This window comes from Trachurus japonicus, chromosome 24 (genome assembly GCF_045865225.1).
Source record: "Trachurus japonicus isolate A0001 chromosome 24, Traja_1.0".
Lineage (NCBI taxonomy): Eukaryota > Metazoa > Chordata > Actinopteri > Carangiformes > Carangidae > Trachurus > Trachurus japonicus.
The window spans coordinates 21,879,946-21,902,235 of NC_140930.1; the positions used below are offsets into that span (position 1 = coordinate 21,879,946).

Below are 22,290 nucleotides of genomic sequence, written 5' to 3' on the forward strand. Positions count from 1 at the left end.
CTTGCAAACCTCTGGCCTTCTGTTGACTTCCATCACCGACTTAACTCAGGATTCGTGCCTCTATAAGTGGGTGAAATGAAAAGAATATCTTTCCATTCCTCTCCTCACAAAAATGCTGTGGGTTGTTTTGTTATGATTGAGCAGATAATCACTTCCAGATGTGCTCCATACTGATTCCTTTATAATGAAAAGTGACCTTTGGTGTCTGGCCTTGTCCAAACACTTGAGGGTGGAAAGTTGATGTACCAAGTTTGTTTCATGAAGAGATGAAACCTTATTGTGACAAACAGACAGAGGCTCTGTTTGTATTTGAAGCCTTCTCTGATCAGATAGGAGAGAGAGAGATGGCATTCTCTTTGTCAGCCTCTTAATGTGTATTCAAAGCAAGATGAAATACTGCCATCTGCTGGCCATGCAAAGTAAAACATCAGAATAGCTTTTCCACTGTGGTATGTTGATTTTACTTTCTCTGTTCATTTTGAAATATTAAAATATTCTACACACTAAATGACAAAAGCTTTTTCTGTTCTTTCTCTTAGTTTTTCACCTTTAAAGTGAAGATAAGCATAGAAATATAGACAGACAGAGAGAGAGAGAGAGAGAGAGAGAGAGAGACATGCAACATTGCATGCAAAATTCCCCATTAGGAAATGATATAGGCCTAGCAATGTTGCAGTTACATGATTCATGAAACCATGATTTGTTATTTTTATGCCCTATAGGTAATAGACAACAATCCACATTTGCCCTATATGCAAACCCTGACACCTAAAAGACATGAGAGTCGCCATGTCATATTTAGAATATTTTTCATCTGCTATCTTAATTGAAATTTGGGCTTTATGGTTCCTCTCATTAACCCATAAGGACCCACGGTGACACGGGTGTCACACTGCCTTCAAGTGTCCTGGAAAGCCCCTTACACATATTTATGTTGAACTTTTAATTCATAAAGTCCCTAAGTGACATCTACTCAACATCCTGGTGCAGTCACATGACTCTCTGTGAATCTCTCTATCCATGACAACATTTCCAAGATGGTGGCCAGCAGAGTTGGCACATTTCACAGAGGCCGCTACTTTTAAAAAGCTTGCTTTCTGTCAATAAAATAAGCCACCACCCATTTCACAATGCAAATCCTTTTATAACATGTCCCTTGTTGTATTTAACCTGTTCTGACCTCATTTTTTGAAGAAACTCATATAAAACAACTTAAGAAAATATTGCTGTGACATATACGTCACATCGGGCCTTAGCCTTAAAAAAGTCAGGAAAAATACCATGTGACGCCTATGTCACAATGAGGAAAATGGGAAAGAACTGCTCAATTAAATTAGGTGATTCAGGTATTTTGAATTAATATACTCTATGTTGTTCAATTTAAAACATAATTCAAAAATGTTAACATAAAAATAATGTCAAATTCAATCAATATTTAATAAAATGATATATCAGTCCGGAAATTGAACCACAGATTTAGCAGAGACACTCTTCTCAGTAAATGAACAAGATTTTAGTATCCCATGCTGGTCCCATATTAATGTAATTATGCTTTTTTGCTGTATTTTCTGTAACAAAATAGGATACAGTGTTCAGGATGTACTGACGACCATCAGACGTGCAATAGATGTTGTATACAGAACAACAAATACAGCAAAGAAGAATGAGAGTTTACATAAGAAAATATTAGGAAACAAATAAGAAAAGTTAACACAGTCAAACAGTCATGAACCAGGTTTGAGACAAGGGTTCTGGACTGCTGTACTGATGGGAGAGAGGGTCCCATGTGGTGCATTGTGAGAGAAGGACGTTTACCCAGCTCAGTTCTGACGAATGGAATATGACCCAACTATCAGTTCTGTGAATGTTTTGTGATTTCATAGTTAACAGAGATGATAAATAAGGAGACAATAACTGTGACAGGGCTTTAAAAATGGATAAAAACCAATGCTGTTGTCCCCTTACTGTCAGAAATGACCAGCCGGCATTTTGATAAAGAGTGCCGTGATGAGTATTATATGAATCATTGGAAATGAAATGTAAGGGTGAGTGGTAAACAGCATCCAGGGGAATCAAAGTGGAACTAGCAGCTCTTCCATAGATGTCATCTCCATAGTCTAAAACAGAGAAAAAATAGTGTCTCCAATTTTTTTCCTGTGGTGAGTAGGAAAACGGTGCTTATTTCTGTATAGAAAGCCAAGTATTGTTCTTAGTTTAGCAATGAGGGTGGTGATATGGTGCTTAAAATTAAGACAACTGTCCACCCAGATGCCAAGGTATTTGTAGTTGGAAAGAAAATTGTGGTTGCACAGCTTTTAAGGCTTCAGTAACTGGTTAAAGCCTTCAATATGAGGCAATATTCGCATTTCTATAGTGTTTGCCCTTTTTTGTTGTGAAACTTGTCTTAAAAAGGTGTTAATAGTAACCAGCAAATTTGTAATTTTGATATATGTTATGGAAATGCAAATAAAAGGTCAAATTTGTGTTACAGAGCAAAAGAAAATGTTAAGCCCATTTATTTTCAAGTGAAAATTTAAGATACCAAAAACGCCCGATGTGACATATTATATATATGCAACATTCCAGATCTCTGACAATAGGTGGCGCTATTTAAAAAAAAACTTCAAAAATGTGTTCCATGCATTCCACTTGGTCTGTGTTTCACCCCACTTAATTTTCCTTCAAGGATAAATGGGTCTGGGTTCTTATGGGTTAAGGTGGCTTGGTATAAAATAAATTTAGTTTCATTGCTGTAGCCTACTTGTATTTCTACTTTAGTAGAAGTAAAGAAGTAGCCTGTATTTCAACAAGGATAAATATGCAATTTTTGTATGGTATGGCCACGGAATGTTTGTAAAAAAAAAAAAAAAAAAGCCTCAGCGTCCATTGGTGTCGCTGCTGATTTCTACGGTCGCCTTTTCTGTGTAACGTGACCCTTCTCGCTTCCCGTAGGCACATTGAATAAACTTTGTTGACAGCAGTGTTCGGTAACGAGACAAACATGGGAGCACGGGTCGCGCGTATGTTCAGAAACTTCAACCTGGAGAACCGGGTGTTCCGAGAAATCTCTAAAGAGAAGCCGAGCGCAGCGCCGAGACACGCGGTCGCTGCTCCGCCCTCTGCCGCCGCCGCCGCCGCCGGCCCTGGAGGTGAGTGTCTCTGGAAGCTCCGATAACTTGTGTAACTCTCCTCATCAGGGGTCATGCCGGGTTCAGCGGCAAGACTCAGGCATTAAACTGCACAAAGAAACACTTGGTTTCCCTTTTAACGAGCATGTGTCTCTCTGTCTCAGCAGCACCGGAGCCAGCGGTGGACCCGGTGCACCAGAAGAACGACCCTCTGCTGTCCCTCCTCAAGTCTGTGTATGTGGAGTCCCAGGACCCTCCAGCTGCAGCAGAGGTCAGACTGGCTCTGATCAATATGGCTTTGATGATGGATGCTGCTTCATTTGACTTTATGAAAAATGATAATAAGGATATTTTAATTAAGAGGCCATAGTAACAATATGAACATTTCAGATCATTGTTAGTCTATTACTCAGCTTGTTCCCATTAGAGTGGACCAGGAGCTAGTAGCTAACCCTCACTGAGTCTTTAGATATCTGTTTGAAGCTGAGTCACTGCTTTTCCTTTGTGTAAATCTGACTTGCTCATCAAGGTTTTTGTCTCTTTTAAAATGATTTGTTTTTCTCTCACCACTGTTGGCATGTGTGCCACTGTCCTTGGTGGGATATGTTGGGTCTCTGTAAATACTGTTATGAAGAGAAGGTCTACACCAAGCACGGGCAAACCATTCCCCAAAGGTGCGTGTGGCTGCAGGCTTTTGTTCCAATCAACCGAGAGCACACAGTTTTGACAAATCAACTGTCTGAAGACTGAGTGAGATCAGTTGATTAAATGTGTCAAGGCCGCTGTGCTGCTGCTTGGCTGGAAAGAAAGCCTGCGCCCTTTGTGGAATAGGTTGCTCATGCCTGGTCTACACCTTGTAAAGTGACCTGAGATAACTTTGCTATGAGTTGGTGGTGCGCTACACAAATACAATTGACTTGACTTGACTGTGGCGGATAAAGTGAAGACCTCTGATCAAACGTAGGCAAACCTGTTGAGAGACAGCAAACAGCTTCGTAAGGGAAAATAACTACTTGCCTTCAACAGTGTGATACAGCGTGTTCTGTCCTAAATCTAGAAATTGCAGTTCTAGTTCATTAGTATACAAAACTTGCAAGTACTTCTTGCCTACACTTTTGAAATAATGACACATTTGAACCATAAGCTCTGATGTGCAACAATGATGCAACAGTTATGTTGACCCACTTTCTCTTTTCACCACCAGTGGTATCTTCAGTCCTGCTGAACATTACTTGAAATGTAATGTAATGTTACCAAGTAGTGTCTTAAATTTTAAGAATACTATTACTTCATTACTTTATCAAAGTGCAGTTGAACACATTTGATGACTTTATGTCCATCCTGCAGTGCCATTGAGTCTATAATAGATTAGTAAATACTTTAATCAATGATGCTGTAACATGTAACTAGTTGCTAGTTACAGACCATCTAAGGGTGTAGGACAGAACCAAATCAAGGAAATTAAATAGACTAAAATGTCCCATAATGCTGAAGGACATCTGGGTTGAGTGAGTGATTCTGCTTTTTGGTCTGTGTTAAATGAAAGAACATGAGAAGATGGATGATTATTTTTTGGGATGTAAGCTCTCCACAGTCTAGGTTGCATTTAAAGGGAACAATGGAAATATCACTTTCTGAAGGCGCTTTTACATTGTGTGTTTGGCTTCCCTTCCAGCCACCAAAATGTGAGAATTGACAAAAAAAATCTGTAATTAACAGGCTCCCTATAAGTTAAAATCCATGTGGTTTTACAAGCTGTTCCCTCACTTGTCTGACTATGATGTCATTAGTTTTTTTAATTTGCATAACAAAGTTAACAGTGGTTAATTTGCATTTAAAGGGACAGGCACTGAAACCAGCCATTCTGAACAGGGCTATTTTGAGTGGATGAAAAAAGTGCTAGTGGTTATGTTTGATCCTTGGGGTATTTTGACCAAAGCATGTCAGACATGTCTTTAAAGGACAATTTCGGGCAAATTCAACCTGGTGTGCTAGTTTCCTTATATTTTAGGTCTAAAGAAGGAATCTGAAGATTTGCTTTTTAATTGCTCCTGTTTTGCAGTAGTTCTGGCTGTCTACGGCAGCGATGAATGGGAGAGGCCCGATCTTGCTTGTTTAGACTATTTACATTCCACAAAACCACATGTTTTTTTCCACGGACAACGTCAGATAGCTATTCAAACATACACTGAGGGGTTTGTTTACTTAAAGATAGCCGACATGTTTGTAAACGGAGCTGTAATAGTCTTGCGCGAGAGTCAAGATGACGCTCTCAGTATGTTTACAGGCAGAATAAACAATATCCAGACTTACCCTAACTGCTACGAAGACGAAAACAAAAACAACAAAACAGGAGCAATTAAAAAGAAAATCATCAGATTCATTCTTTTAGACATAAAATATTAGGAAACTAGCACCCCAGGTTGAATTTTCCCGGAATTGTCCTTGAAGACACCTGGGAACTATTTTAAACCAGCACTAAGTAATTTTTCAACCTTCATAAAATATTTTCATAACTTTTGTGATGATACATCGACTTACAACAAGTTGAATGACACCTCTGTCGTGGCCTGAGGGGGTCTGTATCTCTTTCTCTGGCACTAAGCAGCTTTGAGGAGCATGGTAGGAACCCTGTAGCCTGGCTCTCGCCAGACCCTTGTAGTTCCGCAAAGCTCCACCAGAGGCGCTACGCTCAGCTTCGCACGAGGGTCTGGACTCGAGGCCAATGCAAACTTCTTCCCCGGAGCAAAAAATAATGAACCAATCAGGATCGCCGGGCGGGACTTTCTGAGGTGTGACGTAGCGCTGAAGCGACTGTTTGAGTCAAACAACAATGGCGGCTCGCAGTGAGTGGCTGAAGTAGCACGTCATTCAAGATAACGGACAAGTGGTTTATCCAATCACATACAAGATTTTTTTACAAGGCCCCGCCTTCTGAAATGAATCGCCTATGGAGCAGTCCCAGACCCTTGTGCGGAGCTCAGCGTAGCTTTGCGGAACTACAAGGGTCTGGCGAGAGCCAGGCTAGGAACCCTGCTCTCACTTTACTTTCACTTTCACTTTTGCGAGTCACAACAAGGAGGGAACACTCAACCAAAACTGAAAGTTCTTTAGTATTGCTTTAAATTGTGGAACGGGGCATAATATGTCTCCTTTAATGGAATGAATGTCAGTATAGGCTACCGTAGACTCATTTCCTTTTCCTTGTTCTCACAGGAGTCAAAGGAAGCGGCAGCGGGCACACGAGCAGAGCGCCGGCCGCTCAAGTTCAGTTTACCAGGGGATCCGTACGGCCTGGTGGAGCTCACAGACGTTCCTAAAGGAAAGCTGACCATTGCTGAGGCTCTGAAGGCTCTGAGCAGCCACCAGCGCCAGCCTCAGACCTGGACCCTGGAGAAGATCGCTCAGGAGTACTGCCTCGACTTAAAGGACACAAAAGCACTTGTGGAGTTCTTCATCCCCTTCCAGGTTGAGATCATACCGCCCAAGACTGACGATGTCAAGCAGATAAAGGATTCATAGGACTAGACTGATGGTGAATGGTGAATAAGAGACAAAGTATTAGCAGATATAACTCTGTATGTCCATATATCGGCATTGGGAGTGGTCTGGTATTCCAACATGGGATGTGGAGCCAGGGAAGCCTGAGTGATATGTGGAAGGAGTCATGGGAGATATCCAAATTTGGATTATTGACAATTGTAAAACTAATTTATAAAAATAAAAATAATAAAATTGATAAATAATTACTAATTAAAGTATTTGTATTTGAGAAGCCATAGACTCTCAAACAATTTGGCACATACACATAATATCATTTCCTCTAATAGTGAGACGAATAGATGGGTATTCATCTCCTGTTTGTGCAGAAACTGTTACTCATCTTATTTTTTTAAACTGTGGTGTTTGGGGTCAGGTTGACAAGTGTGGTACTATGAGGCCTGAACAGAAGCCAAAACTAAACGCTGCAACCAGAGACATGCACTAGTTAGCAGGACTTGTGGTTAGCGAGTTTTCAGCCCTGGATACATCGCCATGGGAATTGATGCTGCACGCTTTACCAACCCTGATGTATATCTGATAAATCAGGGTAGAAGATCTGGTGGAGCTCAGTGTTCAGAGCCTGTAAAACCCTCTGGATTACACTAATGTCCAACGTTCATCACTATGTGTCTAATGTTTTCCCCATTTGGTTTCTAAAACACAAAGCTCTGCCTCTTTTTTTGTGGTTGGTGATATGTGTCAAATGTCATTTGATAACCACTGTCATGTGACTATTACTCGCTTTGTAGCACAGACCAGTATGCTTGAAACAACTGAAACAACCAATGCATTTACATACTGCATATTTGTTCACTGGAACTACATTTAGCCATTCAATTCAACAAACACATCAGAGCTTGCTGTTATGTCTCTTGAAAAAATTCCTATTACACATTTTAGACAAGTCAATCATAGCTACCACAACTGAAATATCATTGCTAAACTATAAATTATGTAACTCATATTGTAAAAAAAAAAATGAAATTGTATGAGACTGAAATGAAATGAAATGAATACAAAATCAGTCTTTGATCAGCTAATGATCATTCACTTTTTATCTGAATAGCCTACATATTGGGATGTTGGGATCCCATTTTTCAAACAGCTGACAGTCACAGTTCTGTTGTTAATGTCATCAATGTGGAAGGTGGGAAATGTATTTATTTATATTGTTCAAGAAGCAGTCTGTGAATGTTGGAACAAGGGAGCTATTTAAGTAAGCTTTGCACATAAAGTTCACTTATAGAATTGATAAATAAATCACGCTGTGGCACTTGAACCAATTTGCTGCATATACGCACAACTTTTGAAAATAAAGTGTTGATGTTTTTCTTCCTTTTTCATGTGTCCTGGAGTCAACAGTCTGACAGGTGAATATGTATACAATGTAACCAGTGTACTGTTGAAATCATGTTAAAATGATTGCCATATCCTTGCCACACATTAAATCTACAGCAAACAATATTTTCACTACAATGAGCTTGCTTCTGCAATAACAAGCCCCATTTGTCATCTTTACCACCTACGACAGAAACACGTGCCCATAAAAGTACTTCCTCTAAGCAAACCACGCCCATTTTTCCCACTTCAGTCTGTCAGTTGGGTGATGCTGAAAATGGGTTCACTTTCGTGCATGTAATTGGCTTCTCTAGGTGTCAGTTATCACTGAATACAAACCCGCATCAAAGCGCCCAAAGAGAGCAAGAATGCTGCCGGAAGCCGCGCTGTCTTGCTTTCAGAATAAAGCAAATGTTTGATTAAAAAAAAAAAAAAAAAACAGTATAGTAGGCCTATTGAATAATGATGCAAATAATAAATTGTAGCTAGGTTTCATGAAATGAAATATAGGATAAAGTAATGTTTCTAAAAGTATCATAAATATTTTAAACTATTAAATTAAATTATGTCACTTTCTGGAAAGCAGATTATTTTATGTAGGCTACACTCAATAAATTCAATTATTTCAACACTTTTGATGTGTGATGCACGGATGAGTTTAATGCAAGTAGATGTTAATTGGTAAAATAATAATGGTTACATTGATCTCTACAACATAGCTCCTCGTGGTGATAATACATTCGAAATATTAGTTAGTTTTGTGCACTTGCAGAACAGAACCTTGCTTTCTTCATTATTTTTTTTTATGTCTCGTAGCCTATCTATTCTCAGAAAAAAAAAAACACACGTTTTGGACAATTGTTTTGAAAGTCTCGACAGGAAGCGGCGTGTGAGAGGCTCGTTGCCTCGCAGCTGGTTTTCCCGACTGTGTGCAACAGTGTAGCGATAATTGGGGCTAGTTGCAGTGGAAGTGGATAGCCTGATACATTTGCTACAGGAGGATGTGTCTGTGACTCCATGTCGCTGAGCGAGTCGAAGGAAAAAAAAAAGGGAGCGTGGAAGAAAACACAAGCTTAATATTTGTTTCCACGAGAGGTGAAACAGCTACAATCACAGCCGCCTCTCTCTCTGCCGACCTCCTCTCCAGGAAACAAAAGCTCAGACTAAAAGACCAAATGCGGAGATTTCACTTTTTCTATGGCTTCGTTTGTGTAGGTGGTAGCATCACTGGGCTGTCGCACTGTTGATAAAACACACAGGCAGCCACGAGACTACATTTTTTTTGTTTATTTAGTTTCTACTAGAAGAACTATTTAATTGCCTGCTTAAAACAGTCCAGCGAGGAGGAGAAAACGTTTCGAGCGGCGAGATGCATCGTTTGGAGGACTGAAGTCTCCACACTCCTGCCGCCCTCAGCCTCAACATGGGAGCGTGAAGCAGGTAAAATCAAAGGAAACCGTCTGAAGCCGCCGACAACACATTTTAAAAACATAACGTCTCATTAGATGCTACATTTAGACGTAAAGTTGTACAATATGAGCTTTTGGTTCCTGAAAACAGTCTGCCTGCCTCTGTCGTCCACAGAGATGTAAACTCTCCATGGACTCTCCTCAGTTTGTCTTCTCTACCATTTTGGTGCCATAACACCGGAGCAATCGAGGATGTAGCTACAAATTACTGAGTCGCTTCACAACAACATTATTACAGTCATGTAGGATATAATGTAATGTCGAGAAGTGAGCATGCCGGGGGGGTTGGTTGGTCCCGAATGGCTCTTATAGTTGTCGGTCGGTGATGAAGTGAGGGCCTGCTCTGAATGAGCTGTGATTCTGTTTGCCATTGATTTTCACAACATTTGGGTACATTTTCACAAGAGCTCTCAGCTTGTCTCGCAGATGTAGCTGCTGCTAAAACGCTGGGGTGGGATTTATGCCTGGAGAACAGAGACACCAGCATCATGTGTCTTAACATATGGCCACCAGCTTATTAGGAAATAATTATAGTCAGAAGACTGCACTGATTTACATGTTTCTATATATAACTGCACATCACCAAGTTAATGCAGAAATTAAAACAAAAAACACACATGACAATGAATGAATAGACACTTATGTAAACAAGGCTAAGATTTACTCCCTTATAGGCTAATCCTGGAGCATTAATATGTTTTACTTTGAGAACCATCTGAAGATGTATGGTTACATCCACCCACCTTATAATGTACACAGTGTCATTGTACAGTTTCACAAACACACTGTTTCACATCACAAACATGAGTTATTGGCTATTAATAAGTCTTGACAGTTTGAATATGGTATTTGAGAAATGGTGGTCAGTCAGAGTACAACATTAAATAAGATGATAATAAATAATACATTTTATTTATAATGCACTTTACATTTATAAAAGATAAATATGTATCTCTGCGATACATTTAGGGCGTTCAGAATGAGTCAAATTCTTAGAACTGAAAACTGTCACAGAGCTGTGTTATTTTAAAGAGCCAAAGTGCCTTGCCTTTATACACTTTTTAAAAACCCTTCTTCCTTACATCACCTTTGAAACGGTTTAGGGTTATGATTAACAATTAACAACAATGGCTTTGTTTACTGATAAGGAAGAAGGGCAGACACAGAATATTGTAAACACTTCTCAGATAGACGACCACGTCATGCTGGACTCTTATGAATTTTATTCTAGTAACCTATCTCAAATTAATAATGAGGAAATAAGGAATACGTTATAGCAGATTTAACTGGTGGTGCGTTTTGTTACACAACCACAATTGTATTTACAGATTCACAGAATTCTAAATCAAATTCTGTTTCATTTGACATGTAGAAATGATGTCACAGACATGGCTGTGTCTGTCATTGATGCATCAAATCAACACGGTGCAGGTTGTTTTTTTTTTAACATGTTATCATTTCTTTCAGTAGCCTATTATAATGACATGCTTGGCAGGAACCCTTTGTCCCCTAAGTATTCTTCCATAGAAATCCAAGGTGACAAGATGTGGCTGAAAAGCTCTCAGCTCATTCTCTCCACAATTCTCTGCTGCATGATCGCGTTGCCACACAGAGTCTTTGTACAATTCCCAGTCTTTTCAAACGCCAAGTACCTGATCATCTATTTTACCTCAGGTTCACTTGATTGCTCGGAGGCTTAAGTGAATATTTAAACTTTTTTTTTCCAGGTCACATTGTCCCTGCAGGAAGGCAAAGCGATGTGTATTGCCTTCCCCTGTTGAGGCAGACTGCTGCAGAGCAGGCTATGATCAGAATTGTGATCCACAAAGCCCCATTTGTGTGTATGTGAGGTGAATGGAGCAGGAAGTGGGCTAAAATTAAACCGGTTTCTTATTTGCTCTCATACAACTGTTAGTCTTCATTGTGATGTAGCAATAGGTAATTGCAGCAAACAATGTAATTGTCATCAGCATGTGAATACAGCTAAGTCTTCCCATCTTTGTTACTGACAGCCTGTTTATCTCATTACTTCAGCTTTTCTCTCTTGACTGTCTGATAGCACTATCTGGTAAATAGCCAGGTATCAAAGCAGAGGCCACCCTGTGTTTTTTTTTCATGGCTGACATGCACTCTTCTCATATTAACAGGCTTATTAATACAATAGGCAATATACTTGTGTTTTTACTGTAAATTAATTTCTAAGGTACTTTTCCACTGCAAATGTATTATATGACATTACTGGCTTCGTCATTGTCAGTGATACCAGGCAGTCTGAAATAAACCGTCTCATGTTTATACAAGTGATAAGAGGTTTTACTGCCATATTTGACTTGTCCCCAGAACATTGGTTGTTGGTTACTGACTGCAGGAAAGAATAGCACTCTCACCCCACCCCCCCACCCCCGAGAATTTCAGGCAAACGGAAGATGTCCCGTTTTGATTTACTGCTTTTGTTTATAGTCTATTTCAACATTTTGGGGGAATTCACATGTTCCTCTTTCAGATATGAAAGGTCTGTGTGTCACCTGCCACGTATAGTTTCAATGACAGTGTTGTTAATACCTTTCTGTTTGGTTATGGGTTAAATAAATGAAAAATGAATGGTTTATAAACCAGCTTTATGGGAGAAGGAAGCTGTATGTTTGAACTGTGGAGAAAATCAGGTTTGTTATTTCAGTTTTCAGTCTTTATGCCAAGCTAGGCTAGCCATGTCCACAGATATGGACATGCTTCTATTCATAATACAGTGCTCTAAAAGAATAGATGGGAAATAAACAGTACGAGCATATGGTTTACTTGTCCGGTGCATGTGCAGACACAGGATCGGTCATAAAAAACATGTTTCCAAAAATGTTGAACTGTTCTTTTGGTAAAAATGACACTGAATGTGTGTAACATTGAAAATCATTGATAATCTTTGACTAGGTCGTCAGGTTCATGTTTTCATATCTAGGGTTAGAGTTGAGGTCCAACTTCAGTGTGCAGGTTTCACATTGGGAGTTCCATATTGATGATGTTTTCTGAAGTGAACTGTAGCACGGTTTTACATTTGCATGTGTTTTCTTAAGTTACAGTGTAGCTACTGAGCTCTAGAGCAACTGAGTGAAAGGAAGGGTAGTAGTAGTAGTTTGCATATGAATCAATTGGAAATGGCCACAATGCATATTATGAAAAGGCATTTAAAAGCAGTTTTCATTCACCGACTGTCCCACTTTTGTGATCTTTTGAGTTGGCACAGATGTTCAGTGAGACTCAAGGATTTGGTTGTCAGAGGTTAAAGGATACACAGTAATACACACTTAGCCCAGTAATTCATACACTTGGTATGACACAATTTCAAACAAATGTCTAAAAGGACAAATCAGTAACATTTTGTAACCAAAGGGTTCTACGTGATGTTAAATTCTTAGTAATAAATTCCTTAAATGGCTCTTAAGGAATTCTGTTTTTGTGTCACGACCAGTCATTTGTTTCATTCTGGTAGACACTTCAGGTTTGAGATGGAACATGGTTGAACGCTTTAATTGGGGACATGCAAACACAGACGGCCTATTACAACTCCAAGGGGAATTTTCAAGTTAGCTAGTTTATTTTCCAATCACGATGCCAATTATCAAACAATATTTTTCCTCAGCATTCACTACATTTTTGTGTGTTGCAGGTTCTCCCAGCCATGAGGACGTCATGTTGCACTGAGCCGGGAACACCTGCCTCCGCAGCATCATGTTCCAAGTGAGCTCGCCGCCGACGATGCCCGCTCACCCAGGGGAAGAATGGTTCACTCCGCTACTGTTCCCCTTCCAGAGGCGAGGGACGCTGACGCCGGTCTCTGCCGTCTCTTTACGGCGCTGCTGAACCTCTCCAAGCGGCCGGCCATGGAGAACGTCTCCATGGCGAACATTTCCCTGGGCTCGCGCTCGCCGTCGGAGCCGGTCGCGCCCACGGCGGAGGCCCCGGAGAGCCTGCGGGGCGTCAGTGTGCCCCTGCGGGTCTTCTTCTGCGTCGTCATGGTTGCCATCCTGCTGGTGGCCCTGCTGGGGAACGTGGTGGTGTGCCTGATGGTGTACCAGAGATCCGCCATGCGCTCGGCCATCAACATCCTCCTGGCCAGCCTGGCGTTCGCCGACATGATGCTGGCCATCCTGAACATGCCCTTCGCTCTGGTCACCGTGGTGACCACCGACTGGATCTTCGGAGACCTGTTCTGCCGGGTGTCGGCCATGCTCTTTTGGTTCTTCGTGATGGAGGGAGTGGCCGTGCTGCTTATAATAAGCATCGATCGTTTTCTTATCATCGTCCAGAAGCAGGATAAGCTGAGCCCGCAGAGAGCCAAGGTGCTCATCGTGGTCACATGGGGGCTGTCCTTCATCTTCTCTTTCCCCCTGGCTGTGGGCTCTCCTCTCTTACAGATCCCACCCCGGGCGCCTCAGTGTGTGTTCGGGCACAGCGTGGAGCCCGGGTACCACGCCTACGTGTTGATCCTGATGCTAGTCTTCTTCTTCATGCCGTTCTTGGTCATGCTGTACACGTTCATGGGGATTCTGAACACCATCCGCCACAACGCCATCCGCATCCACAGCCACCCGGACAGCATCTGCCTCAGCCAGGCCAGCAAGCTGGGCCTGCTGAGCCTCCAGAGGCCCTTCCAGATGAACATAGACATGAGCTTCAAGACCCGTGCCTTCACCACCATCCTCATCCTCTTCTCCGTGTTTACAGTGTGCTGGGCGCCGTTCACCGCGTACAGTCTGGTCACCACCTTCAGCGACGGGTTCTACCATAAAGACAGCTTTTTTCAAATCAGCACGTGGGTCCTGTGGTTGTGCTACCTCAAGTCGGCCCTCAACCCTCTCATCTACTACTGGCGGATCAAGAAGTTCCGCGACGCCTGCCTCGACCTGATGCCCAAGTACTTCAAGTTTCTCCCTCAGCTGCCGGGAAACACCAAGAGGCGCATTCAGCCGAGCGCCGTGTACGTGTGCGGTGAGCATCGCTCTGTGGTCTAAAGGAAGAATCCACGGTCAAACATTTCAACACTGTTTTTACTACTTTACATAATGTACTGTTTGGCTGTTTGATGGTACACTTCTTCTAGCAGGTGTTCAGACTGAAGGTAGCACTGCATTAAAAAAAGACAAGGGGCAGTGTGGTCCACTTTGAAGATAAAATACAACCCCGAAAGTCTAGTCATACAGTACGTCCATCAGTTTTAAGGCCCGTCAGTTCCTCAAGCACTGCTCACTTTCTAATACTAGAAGCCAAGACAGCTTTGATTTAAGGCTGGGTAATGCTCCAAATTGGTTGATACTGTTTCTGTTACAATACCAAAATTTCTCTACCAATACTAGATACAAAAATAGTTTTTAATACTCTTGAAGAATGTAAATGTTATTTCTAACGAAACAAGTGAAAATGTAGGTAGGCAACTGTTAAATCTGAACCAGCAACTAGCGAACTGGAATCAAATATTTAAAACTCGAGTCTTACTTACTAGCCTTCTCTGATATTTTTTGATGCATCCCATGACCATCAGGTGTAATTACATGACGTGCAAGTGGTGCTTTGGTCCAGTAACAAGTGGTTGTATTTGTCAGGGGCTGCTGTGTGTGACCACTATTATTTCTTCAGGTTTTGGGTATGATTGAAAGTGAACACTAATGTTAGATGGTTTTTGGTTACACACCAAAACATTACCACTTACCGGATTGGCAGCGATCATGCTGCATTGCGACAAAAGTCATTGTCAACTTACTTTGACTTTTTTCCCAGAAGCCCATAGGGTTGATGCAGTGCTAATGTCAGTCTGTCTAACCAGTTTGCACTGAGGTTCAGAGGCTGCTGGATGCATGTGAGAACTTCTATCATTGAATATCTCAAAGGCGACTGGACTCGTCCAATCAGAGGCTTCACTGCCAGTATTATCTGTGATGATGACCTGGGGCCGTATTTATCAAGCTTCTTTGAATTACTCCTAAGAACACTGCTAAGAGTTGACTTGTCAGTAAAAACAATCTTTGCTGAAAGCTGCACTTAAAAGTTAGTTATCAAGCGTCTTACACTTTTAGCAAAGTGTAGGGCTGAATCTTAAGTGTCAGTCTCAGAGCTGAGTTACAACAGTTCTATGTGCCGTAAATTAAATTTTAGATGATGCCACTTCCAAGTCCATAGCAATGACCAATCGCTGAATTGAATCCCTTATCTAAAAATATAGAAATATCTCAGTGACTAGCTAAATGGCCAATGGGATTGTACGTATATTCAACTGTACTTTGACAATAATCTACAAAATATATACACTGAGAATGAAGAATAATCAAAAAGAAATATTTTCTAATCTTTCCAATTCATTAATTCAGCGGTACATTATTGGCGATATCGTTTGATCAACTGCTCCTCATCAAACGAAGACAGAACGTCTTTTCACTCCCGGAAGGTTTGCACACGAGTAGGGCTAAATTCCACAAATTGTCAGCGCTAAAATGCCACACTTGATAAATCCGACCCCTGGTGTGATTGTGGTCAGATGAGCTTCGACTCTACTAAATTCTACGTTATCTCTAACATTCAGTCATGTATAATCACATCTCCTAGATCTCTAACACATCTGCTGAATCCTGTAGATCACTTTTTCAATTGAACGACACTTGAAGTCCAGTCTCCTTTTGAGTCTGTGAAGATTCTTAATTGTTTAGGTCATTGATTATTCATTGATTAGCTGCACTGATTGTTTTTGTCAAAAAATGGAAGACCAACCAACAAGCTCATTTTTGTTTAGCTGGTTAAGTTCTAGGTAAACAACTGTTCTTGGTAAACTATTCTGTAGGAAAGCCAGAAGCCCCTTTCACACAGATCTGTTGTATTGCTGTGAAGACGACACCTCATTTTGCTACCTTTGCTTGTTCATACTGAACCAAACAAGTCTGGCATAGCGGTGCCCCGGTGTATTTATAGATCGCAGGCTGCTGTTGCAGAATCAGAGGCATGATGTGTCACACCACAGCTTCCTGTCCTGCCACACCAACTCCAAACCTTCTACATAGATGTGGAATCCAGCTCTTTGTCTACCTCCATTGCCACCTGCAAGGCAGAACATTGAAACTGTGAGGTAGACTGAAAAGCACAATGTTCCCACTTTGAACGAGCTGTGTAAAAGGAGCTACAGCACAACGTCGCTGTCGGGCGCAAACCTCCTATGTCCAAAATTGTTATTTTTCAGGAAACAAAAACACCTTGTGGTTTTGTATTAACTGGACATAACATCATCAAACTTGGTATTGTGTCTTTACAAATAGTCAGATATTGGAATGTGTCATTACTATATTTTACCCAAATCAGGCTCACGTGGAGTTAGGAGGTTTATGACCAACAAAAGAGTGGAGATAGAAGGGTTTTGCCGTCACTGATTATTGACGGATGTATCGGCTATAGCTTATTGCATTACGTTATCATCAACTTACAGGTTACATTTTATTCTGTTTTTCTCGAAAAACTATGTTTTTCCTGTTGTTTAATATTTGTAAAACCACAGTCAGACATAAAGGGTGACCAATAGTACTGATTTATGGAAAAAAATAAAAATCATGATTTTTGGACATACGAGGTTTGCGCCCGACAGTGATGACATATTACATTTTATATCAGTAGGTTCTCAAATGTCAACAGCCTCAACACAAGCTTCAGCCAGACTGCTTCTGCACAGTAAAAAAAAAAAAAATATTATTGACATCGTGAGTTCTGATCATTATAGACTCAATAAGATCATTAAAAGTATTGATTACATATTTATTTAGGTGTGAAAGTTATTTAAATGGGATACCCAGCCCTATTCAGTAAACCAGACAATACAACCATGGCTGCACCTGCTGCCTCTGTTATGCCACCACTCTACCTAAGGCTCATTTCCCACCCACTCAACCCACAGTACACATTTCTATTCTGAGTATAAGACAATGGCATTCTGAGTAATGTTAAGAGCTTATAAGTGAAGCTGTCAGCTGAAGGAAATTATCAATCAAAACACGTTTTAACTGTCGGAATGCACTGAATGGCACATATCAAGTGAAGGTATCCACATATGGATTTTTCCTTTTCTAATAATATTGTGCTTAAGAAACCAGGCGCTGCTGGGTTTGACTTGATCATGTCTTTTTTTTCTTGCCACTGGAATCATGAGTCGTGGGGAGGAAAGGACAATCTGTTTTTAGCTGTGTAGAAATTGTTTTTACAAGGCATGTAAATTATGGCTTAAATGGATTTTGAATGTGGTCCAAAAGTGGCCGTGACACATTTTTGAACACGTGTGTTTGAATTTTAAACGTTTTGGATATGCCTATTGATTAGTCCCATTTGCCAGTCAGAATGCTGCTATATCTGGTGAAAATGTGCAATTTCAGTGTACTGTACTGTTGAATGTAATAAAGAAATAGACATTTCTTACCTTGGTAACCTGTCTGAAGTGTGTTTGTTTGTTTAGGTATTGTAAGCCTTGGAGAAAACTCCTCTAACATCACATTTAGGCTTTTTCTGTCATCTTCTACAGCAGGTACTCTGAGATTCTGTCAGTTAGACCACTGTTAATTTGCTGCCACATCAAATGTAGGTCCCATTGTTATTGTGTTACATTAAATGCCACACTTTTTAAAGGGATATTTCAGCTTTTTTGAATTACTTTTTAGATCATACTCTTGAACTGGTGTATTATTTTGAGAAGGGACTTCTCGTAAGCGGTGAAAATACGCTGATTAATCATCCCTCAGTGTATTGCCTGTGTCTTGGTGCAGCGTGATGCGCTGGTGTTTCTCAATGGGGGAGAGCAGAGACCTTTCTACTGCATCTACCGCCCCCTCCGCCCCCTCCCCTCACCAGAGACTGCCTTCATCAACTCCTGCTAACATTTCCATATTTCGCACATTCTGTGACAAACTGTAAACTGTTTTCTTGTCTGTAACAACATCTATTGCACGTCTGTCCGTCCTGGGTGAGGGATCCCTCCTCTGTTGCTCACCCTGAGGTTTCTCCGACTTTTCCCTGTTAAAAGGGTTTCCATGGAGTTTTTCCTCAGTCGATGTGAGGGTCTAAGGACAGAGGATGTTGTTACGATGCCATGTAAAGCCCTTTGAGACAAACTGTTTGTAAAAACGGGCTATACAAATAAAATTGCCTTGCCTTGCCTTGCCTTGCCTTGCCTAATAGGCATTTGTAGCTCATACAACCCCACTTCAAAAAAGCTGAACTATCCCTTTAAGGTTATTTTCCAAACTGCTTTTAATCTCTTGTTGTCTTAATGTTCATGTTCAGAGGATAAAAAGTTAAAAATTTAAAACATAGCCTGCCCACATATTTATTCAGATATCTGTAGCATCATAAATTAAATTCATTCATCCATTCATCTCCACTGTATTCGAGTGGATGCAGAAATCTCAGACACTATTGTTTAGCCTGGACAAAGGTCGTGTGGTGGAGTGGATACCACCAGATAAGAACCCTCATAATTTGCAGTGATGTTTCCATTAGAGCTCAGGTGAACTTCAGACATATTAATTTAAACCACGGACCAAAAAGCAATCATACCTTGACCATGCTGAACTCGGAGGGGAAGGAGCTACAGGTTACAGCAGCTCACCACCCGTGGTCAAACAAATGTCTTTTGACCATCATATGTGTAAAATGAAATATACTATAAGAGAAAGATTTCCACCCCTGATTCATGGGGTTAAAGAGTTGAGTGTGTTCTTTCAATGTGCACTACGATGAAGCGTTGGCTGAAGTGATACAGCAGAAACAGCTTCTCAAGGTCAGGACACAGAGAAATTACTTGCAGTTAGTATTATATCCTGTATGTGATGTATTCCCATTTTGAAAGCTTGTTAACATATAATCCTAATGATAATCCATTTTTGTGTTTATAGGCAATATGTTAAGACATTTTCTGCAGCAGCCTTCAGAGACTAAATGTCTATTGTAAATCATCAACTGTGAATCTAATCTTTATTGTGAGTATACCGCATATGAAATGGCCTGTGCATTAAAAAAAACCAAAAAAAAAACATCATTATATATGTAAAGCATGATGTTTGGGAGCCTGGTGATGTTGTGTGACTGCATCTAAGCTGTGTGTTAATTATCCTGCTCCCAGTGCAACACCAGTGCCTCCTGTTTCCACTCAGGGACTCCACTTCCTGTCACTCTCTCAGCTGAATGCTTTCACGAGGGCGACAAGCGCCTGCTGTGCGTTTATGCATTACTCCTCCATACATTACATCCCCCCCCACCCACACACCCCCACCCCCACCCTAAGCCTGCTTTCACTTTGAACACACCTGCCTGTCATACTTTTCAGTGCAGTCAACAGTATGTTGACATGCCAGGGAGTTGTATTCACTGCTGTGCCTGACAGTCAGCCCCTGGTGTGTTTACTGTTCACTGTTTTGTTTTTGTGTGTGTCTTTGGTCTTATAACCATGAATGTGTCTTCTTATGGATCAACACTTCAAATAAAAACCAAGAAAAAGTGTCAAATATGAGCCATTTAAATTCCTCTACCTCAGCACACAGGAGTTGAATAGGATTATGTACATGCTGGTTATTAGAAATTGGAAAAATTCAATAAAAACCTATCTCGCCTATCTCTATAACACATTATAACCATACTTATAATGAGTTATAATGCAGTTATAGCACTGTATAGCTATAGTTATAAACACTCATAAATGATCATAATGCTTTATAACAATAATCATAACACACTATAAAGCATTTTATCATGACTTATAAGGTCAGGTATTATAATAGGTTATAATTGTTAGTAACTCACTGACAATGCCCACATTGATAATGCATTATTAATATAGTTATAATGTGTTATAATTGGCTTATAAACGTGTATAACTATCATTATAACAGTCATTAATTATCATAAGGCTTTATAACAATAAGCATAACACATCATAGAGCATTTTATAATGGTTTATAAGGTCTTAGTATTATAATAGAGTTATAATGCTTTATAATGTGTTGTGCTTATTGTTATAAAGTCTTATGTGATTTATGAGTGTTTATAATGATAGTTATACACGTTTATAAGCCAATTATAACACATTATAACTATATTTATAAAGCATTATAAATGTGGTCATTGTCAGCCAGTTACTAACAATTATAACATATTATAATACCTGACCTTATAAGTCATGATAAAATGCTTTATAGTGTGTTGTGGTTATTGTTATAAAGCGTTATGATCATATATGAGTGTTTATAACTATAGTTATACAGTGCTATAACTACATTATACATCATTATAAGTATGGTTATAGTGTGTTATAGAGATAGGCGTCAAGTAAAGTGTTACAACAAATATTGATGGTAATCCACATTACCTTGTGGATCAACTCTGTGCATCACCCACAGACTCCTGCGCTTTGTGTGTATGAAGTCTACGCTCTGCATCAGATGCCATTCGGCACATTGTGTCTGACTCTGACTCTGCAACACATTATTTAACCTTGGACATGCACACAAAAAGCCACTTGAGTAACTACCACCCCCAGAAGCTCTTTGTAGAGATTCAGCTGGAGCTTTAATGAGAGGAAGCCTCTGTGATTGGTTTTAATGTGACTGCACAATGACATTAGTGATCGACAGACAGCACATACCAAATAATTTTTCACCTTTACTGGAAACTTATATCATGCAAGTATAGAGAGTAATTTGCTGAAATTCAGCACTTAAAAGCTGGACCATCAGATCTATTAGAGATGCTGAACACAGTCTAGATTTGGTTGACGCTGAAACAGATTTTAGAATTAGGCTGAATGGGAAAGGACATTTACTGGATGAATCACAGAAAGCAGGCTCTACTTTAAAAATGAAATATCTCATGAGTAATGGAATGCATGTTTGTTTAAGGTTAACACTAGATGTTTTGGCTTGGACCTGTTAATGTAGGCTAATATGTATTTGTCTACTCTACAGTGTGCCTGTATGACACCATAGTGTGCCTTTAAGTACTCTAATGTGTACTTGTATGACACCATAGTGTGCCTTTAAGTACTCCATAGTGTACCTGTAGGACTCCACAGTGCACTTGTATGACACCACAGTGTGCCTTTAAGTACCTTTAACTACAATTAAAAAAACAAAACAAAAAAAACATGTTGTATATTTTCTTTAAAACAACACTATTTGAATACTATTTCTATGGAATGAGATACAATTTAACATTTACAAAAGAATAAAATGACACATGGCACAACTGCCGTCACAAGTAGTATTGCATGTGTAATATGTATAATTGTAAGTCAGTATTTAATTTGAAATAGTAGCATCTGCCTTTCAAAGCTGCCAACCTTTATGTCAGCCCAAAAGACACATCAAAGAGAAGTTCATCTGGGTGGACTGTGAGACATGAAAGCAGAGCAAATGAGGTTGCTGGCAGCTTGTAGCCTCATGTGGAATACACTGCCTGCACAGAAAAGGTCAGGAGAGTTTTCCTACAGCAGATATCAGACCAGCGACACCTCCACTGACCTCAGTGACTTGTTCTGGTACAGACACTTTCAGTGAGCACTGAGACGAGATGAGTTTGATTTTCTTGAGACATGTGATTATAAAAAAAATGGTGGTCTTAATCAGCTTCCTCCCTGGGATTCATTATGCAGCCAGCAGTGAGTAATGAGCGTGCCCAGAGCTTTGAAGCTCACTTTAATCATAGCACTGAAGACTATTACTAAGCAACAGGAACTTGCAGATGTCTCAGGAGGACGCATGGTGATGGTGGATGAAGTGATGCTCACCTAAGGAGATAAGATAAAG

The 22,290-nt window shown here is 40.3% G+C and overlaps 2 protein-coding genes across 2 annotated transcripts; both read left to right on the forward strand.

Annotated features, from left to right (window-relative positions):
- The first annotated feature begins 2,941 nt into the window (after nt 1–2,941).
- On the forward strand, nt 2,942–8,252 carry ndufaf4 (NADH:ubiquinone oxidoreductase complex assembly factor 4). Its single transcript, XM_085771227.1, has 3 exons — nt 2,942–3,143; nt 3,299–3,399; nt 6,345–8,252. Exons 1-3 carry the CDS (start codon nt 3,002–3,004, stop codon nt 6,648–6,650), a joined length of 549 nt encoding a protein of 182 aa, XP_085627353.1. The 5' UTR covers nt 2,942–3,001; the 3' UTR covers nt 6,651–8,252.
- A 665-nt stretch (nt 8,253–8,917) lies between these two features.
- Nucleotides 8,918–14,521, forward strand: gpr63 (G protein-coupled receptor 63). The gene is made up of 2 exons (XM_085771092.1): nt 8,918–9,449; nt 13,140–14,521. The coding sequence occupies exon 2, from the start codon at nt 13,252–13,254 to the stop codon at nt 14,482–14,484; it is 1,233 nt and encodes a 410-aa protein (XP_085627218.1). The 5' UTR covers nt 8,918–9,449; nt 13,140–13,251; the 3' UTR covers nt 14,485–14,521.
- The last annotated feature ends 7,769 nt before the right edge of the window (nt 14,522–22,290 follow it).

Bases quoted from the DNA above. Each gene is read 5' to 3' on its own strand.
- ndufaf4 (XM_085771227.1), top strand. From the start codon at position 3,002: ATGGGAGCACGGGTCGCGCGTATGTTCAGAAACTTCAACCTGGAGAAC. The intron at 3,144-3,298 runs CTGGAGGTGAGT...TCTCAGCAGCAC, and splicing joins CGCCGCCGCCGCCGCCGGCC to CGGAGCCAGCGGTGGACCCG. The intron at 3,400-6,344 runs GTCAGACTGGCT...TTGTTCTCACAG, and splicing joins ACCCTCCAGCTGCAGCAGAG to GAGTCAAAGGAAGCGGCAGC.
- gpr63 (XM_085771092.1), top strand. From the start codon at position 13,252: ATGGTTCACTCCGCTACTGTTCCCCTTCCAGAGGCGAGGGACGCTGAC.